The 5,000-nt window shown below is 58.0% G+C and overlaps 1 protein-coding gene across 1 annotated transcript in view; it reads left to right on the forward strand.

Annotated features, from left to right (window-relative positions):
* Positions 1-28: 28 nt before the first annotated feature.
* ftsj3 (FtsJ RNA 2'-O-methyltransferase 3) overlaps positions 29-5,000 on the forward strand; it is a gene marked incomplete at its 5' end in the record, with an annotated part of 59,641 nt that continues 54,669 nt past the window's right edge. The window contains one exon of the mRNA XM_041173874.1: positions 29-137. Within this exon, the coding sequence (XP_041029808.1) occupies positions 29-137 (109 nt within the window). The remainder of the gene's footprint in view (positions 138-5,000) is intronic.

A 5,000-nucleotide genomic window follows, 5' to 3' on the forward strand; every position in this document is an offset into this window, starting at 1 on the left:
CCCCTCACCCCCTCCCCCTCCCCCTCTGCCTCCACAGGCCCTGAGGAAGGAGCTGCAGACCTGGAAAGTGGACGTGGTGTTGAATGACGGGGCCCCTAATGTGGGGGCCAATTGGCTGCATGATGCCTACTCTCAGGGTAAGCTGCTGGCCAGGCTTTAGCGTCGGGGGGTGGCAGTGGGGGGTGCTTGTCATGTGTTACCCAAAGGGGTTGGGGGGGAGATGGCGAGTGACCCCCCCCCCACCCCCCCCACCTCACTTCTCTTCCCTGCCCGACTCCCTCCAAAACATCTGGGCGAGAGGGGTTTGGTCCCCGTCTTGTACCCCTTCCTGGTCCCCTCAGCGTCTGAGAGCGAAGGGGCACCTCCCTGCCTCGGAATTGCCTCCCTCGACCTCTCCTCCCAGCCTCCTCGCTCTCCCCCCACCCCCCCTCCTCCCCTCGAGCTAGAGGGGGCGTCGGCGACCCTAATGGGTCTTTACCACACTCGACAATGGCGGGATTGGAACCCGGGTCCCCAGGGCATTACCCCGGGTCTCTGGCTTGCTGGTCCCAGAGACGATACCACTGCCCCATCGCCTCCCCCCCCCCCCCAGACTTCCTCCCTCCCTCCTCCCCACCCTCCTCCTCCCCACCCTCCTCCTGCCCTCTTGAAGCTGGGATCAGGGAACGCCCCGAATTCCACCCCCCCCACCCCCCTGCCCCAGGCACTACCTGGCTCTGGAGCTCAGGAGTCTCCGACACAACTCAAGGTGCCTCTATTGCAAGCGGGCCAGGAGGTTGGTTTAACAAAAGCGTTCTCGGTAGCGTTATGGGGGTGGGGTGGGTGGCGGGGGGTGGGGGGGTTTCTCGAGACATTTAGAGAGTGATTTTTAAAAATTTTATTATTTATTAATTATTTATTATTCGTTTGTGGGAGTCGCTGGCTCGATCGCCATTTTTTGCCCCCTCCCCAGTTGCCCTTGGTCGGACGGTATTTTTTTCAAGAGCAAAGCACGTGGCTGTGGGGTCTGGAGTCCATAAGACAGAGGAGCAGAAATCAGTTACCCGTAAAGGGGCTACCCCTTCATTAATAAGACCTTAAGACATAGGAGCAGAAATTAGGCCATTCGGCCCATCGAGTCTGCCCCGCCATTCAATCACGGCTGATACGTTTCTCAACCCCCATTCTCCCGCCTTCTCCCCGTAACCTTTGATCCCCTCACCAATCGAGAACCTATCTATCTCGGTCTTAAATACACTCAATGACCTGGTCTCCACATCCTTCTGTGGCAATGAATTCCATAGATTCACCACTCTCTGGCTAAAGAAGTTTCTCCTCATCTCTGTTCTAAAAGGTCTTCCCTTTACTCTGAGGCTGTGCCCTCGGGTCCTAGTCTCTCCTACTCATGGAAACATCTTCCCCACGTCCACTCTATCCAGGCCTTTCAGTATTCTGTAAGTTTCAATCAGATCCCCCCCCCCCACCCCACTCTCATCCTTCTAAACTCCAGCGAGTAGAGACCCAGAGTTCTCGAACGTTCCTCATAATGTTAAGCCTTTCGTTCCTGGGATCGTTCTCGTGAACCTGTCACATGTAGGCCAGACCAGAGAAGGCCGGCAGATTTTCCCTTTCCCTCAAGGGGAATCAGTGATCCCGATGGGATAATCGACCATGGTCATCGTCATGTTTCTAATTCCCGTTTTTTTGAAAAACGATTGAATTCAAATTTCACCATCTGCTGTGGTGGGATTCGAACCTGGGTTGCAGACTGGGCCTCTGGAATCCCAGTCCACTGACAATATCGCTGGGCCAAAGCCTCCCCAGGTATTTTCCAGGAGAAATTTTGCCAGAAGGTTTCCGATTTTTCAATGATAGCAAACTTTTTTTGTCTTTAACGAAGTGGGCATTACCAGCTTAGCACTATGGGTCTCTCAAGGCTCCCTCGTTCCACCCCCAAAAGTTCCCACACCATCGCAAGGTGTCACTTCCCCCCCCCCCTTTTGAAACCGAACCTGTGGGCCTGCCACAGCTCCCTGGCATTCACTTGACTTTCTTTTCCACTCGGCGTTCCAGCTGCTTGCCGAGGTGCGAGGTTTCACGGCGACCCTCCTGCCGTTCGCTTCGAACTAAGCGACCCTCCAACTTGCCTTTAGAGTCTTCACGGCTGTGGGCCCTCCCCTCCCCCCCCCCCCCCCAGCTCCAAGCTTAGGCCTCCCGCTGGGAACACCCCCGATTTCTCGTGGTCTCCGCGCTCCTTGTCCCTGCTTTGGACAGACCCACACTGCTTTCTTCCAGTCTGGCGCCAGAACTCCTTGGCAGATTTCTCTCTCTCTCTCTTTGCCTCCAACGAAGCGGACTGCTGACAGCTTGTTCCTGGGAGCGAGCAGGGGGGCAGATAAGTTAAAATAAAGGAATTTCCTGAAGCCCCCAAATCTCCACAGCGACTTTGCACGCTCTGGATGCCTCCAAATTTGTCCAAGATAAATTGATTATCGTTTACCTTCAAAACAACCCTTTGACCCTGGAACCCAGGTAAATAATTTGCCAATTGGAGCCCAAGCCAGGTGGTGAAGTATGAAACTAGATGCTGATCCTTTTCTTGATCGTAGGTTTATTTGCAGAATGCAGCATTATCCTGTGTCTGCCTCCTACTGACCACGACAGTGTCCCAGCAGTCTCCCTTTTGAGTAAACTGATGGGACTAAAGTAAACTAACGAATAAATGGACTAAACTGAACAGGCCTGAAACGGGCCAGTCTCTCTCTCTCTCTCTCTCTCTCTCTCGAGTTGATCAATTGTCCAAATAAGCAATTTTTTAAGAAGCCAATTAAACCAACAAAGTAGATGATCACCCCTAAGGGGCTCGATAACTAAAGAAAAGAATTAAATGAAGCTTTACCAGATTAAATCAGAATGTCGGTTTGTGGGGTGGGGAAGCGCTGCAGCCCCCCTGGTGCCCATCGGCTGTGGGAGGCCTCTGCTGTGGACACCGTGTGCTCCCTCTCCAGGGGTAGCCGGCCGTGGAGAGTCTGTCTAACGTGCTAGGTAATTAATTAAACAATGTCTTCCCCCACCACCCCCCCTTACCCTCTCCACTTCTCTCTGTCTACCTCCCTCTCTTCCCCTCTCTTCCCCTCTCTTCCCCTCTCTTCCCCTCTCTTCCCCTCTCTTCCCCTCTCTTCCCCTCTCTTCCCCTCTCTTCCCCTCTCTTCCCCTCTCTTCCCCTCTCTTCCCCTCTCTTCCCCTCTCTTCCCCTCTCTTCCCCTCTCTTCCCCTCTCTTCCCCTCTCTTCCCCTCTCTTCCCCTCTCTTCCCCTCTCTTCCCCTCTCTTCCCCTCTCTTCCCCTCTCTTCCCTCTCTTCCCCTCTCTTCCCCTCTCTTCCCCTCTCTTCCCCTCTCTTCCCCTCTCTTCCCCTCTCTTCCCCTCTCTTCCCCTCTCTTCCCCTCTCTTCCCCTCTCTTCCCCTCTCTTCCCCTCTCTTCCCCTCTCTTCCCCTCTCTTCCCCTCTCTTCCCCTCTCTTCCCCTCTCTTCCCCTCTCTTCCCCTCTCTTCCCCTCTCTTCCCCTCTCTTCCCCTCTCTTCCCCTCTCTTCCCCTCTCTTCCCCTCTCTTCCCCTCTCTTCCCCTCTCTTCCCCTCTCTTCCCCTCTCTTCCCCTCTCTTCCCCTCTCTTCCCCTCTCTTCCCCTCTCTTCCCCTCTCTTCCCCTCTCTTCCCCTCTCTTCCCCTCTCTTCCCCTCTCTTCCCCTCTCTTCCCCTCTCTTCCCTCTCTTCCCCTCTCTTCCCCTCTCTTCCCCTCTCTTCCCCTCTCTTCCCCTCTCTTCCCCTCTCTTCCCCTCTCTTCCCCTCTCTTCCCCTCTCTTCCCCTCTCTTCCCCTCTCTTCCCCTCTCTTCCCCTCTCTTCCCCTCTCTTCCCCTCTCTTCCCCTCTCTTCCCCTCTCTTCCCCTCTCTTCCCCTCTCTTCCCCTCTCTTCCCCTCTCTTCCCCTCTCTTCCCCTCTCTTCCCCTCTCTTCCCCTCTCTTCCCCTCTCTTCCCCTCTCTTCCCCTCTCTTCCCCTCTCTTCCCCTCTCTTCCCCTCTCTTCCCCTCTCTTCCCCCCTCTTCCCCCCTCTTCCCCCCTCTTCCCCCCTCTTCCCCCCTCTTCCCCCCTCTTCCCCCCTCTTCCCCCCTCTTCCCCCCTCTTCCCCCCTCTTCCCCCCTCTTCCCCCCTCTTCCCCCCTCTTCCCCCTCTTCCCCCCTCTTCCCCCCTCTTCCCCCCTCTTCCCCCCTCTTCCCCCCTCTTCCCCCCTCTTCCCCCCTCTTCCCCCCTCTTCCCCCCTCTTCCCCCTCTTCCCCCTCTTCCCCCTCTTCCCCCCTCTTCCCCCCTCTTCCCCCCTCTTCCCCCCTCTTCCCCCCTCTTCCCCCCTCTTCCCCCTCTTCCCCCCTCTTCCCCCCTCTTCCCCCTCTTCCCCCCTCTTCCCCCCTCTTCCCCCCTCTTCCCCCCTCTTCCCCCCTCTTCCCCCCTCTTCCCCCCTCTTCCCCCCTCTTCCCCCCTCTTCCCCCCTCTTCCACCCCTCTTCCACCCCTCTTCCCCCCCTCTTCCCCCCTCTTCCCCCCTCTTCCCCCCCTCTTCCCCCTCTTCCCCCCCTCTTCCCCCCTCTTCCCCCCTCTTCCCCCCTCTTCCCCCCTCTTCCCCCTCTTCCCCCCTCTTCCCCCCTCTTCCCCCCTCTTTCCCCCCTCTTCCCCCCTCTTCCCCCCTCTTCCCCCCTCTTCCCCCCTCTTCCCCCCTCTTCCCCCCTCTTCCCCCCTCTTCCCCCCTCTTCCCCCCTCTTCCCCCCTCTTCCCCCCTCTTCCCCCCTCTTCCCCCCTCTTCCCCCCTCTTCCCCCCTCTTCCCCCCTCTTCCCCCCTCTTCCCCCCTCTTCCCCCCTCTTCCCCCCTCTTCCCCCCTCTTCCCCCTCTTCCCCCCTCTTCCCCCCTCTTCCCCCCTCTTCCCCCCTCTTCCCCCTCTTCCCCCCTCTTCCCCCCTCTTCCCCCCTCTTCCCCCC

This window comes from Carcharodon carcharias, chromosome 24, assembly GCF_017639515.1.
Source record: "Carcharodon carcharias isolate sCarCar2 chromosome 24, sCarCar2.pri, whole genome shotgun sequence".
Taxonomy (NCBI): Eukaryota; Metazoa; Chordata; class Chondrichthyes; order Lamniformes; family Lamnidae; genus Carcharodon; species Carcharodon carcharias.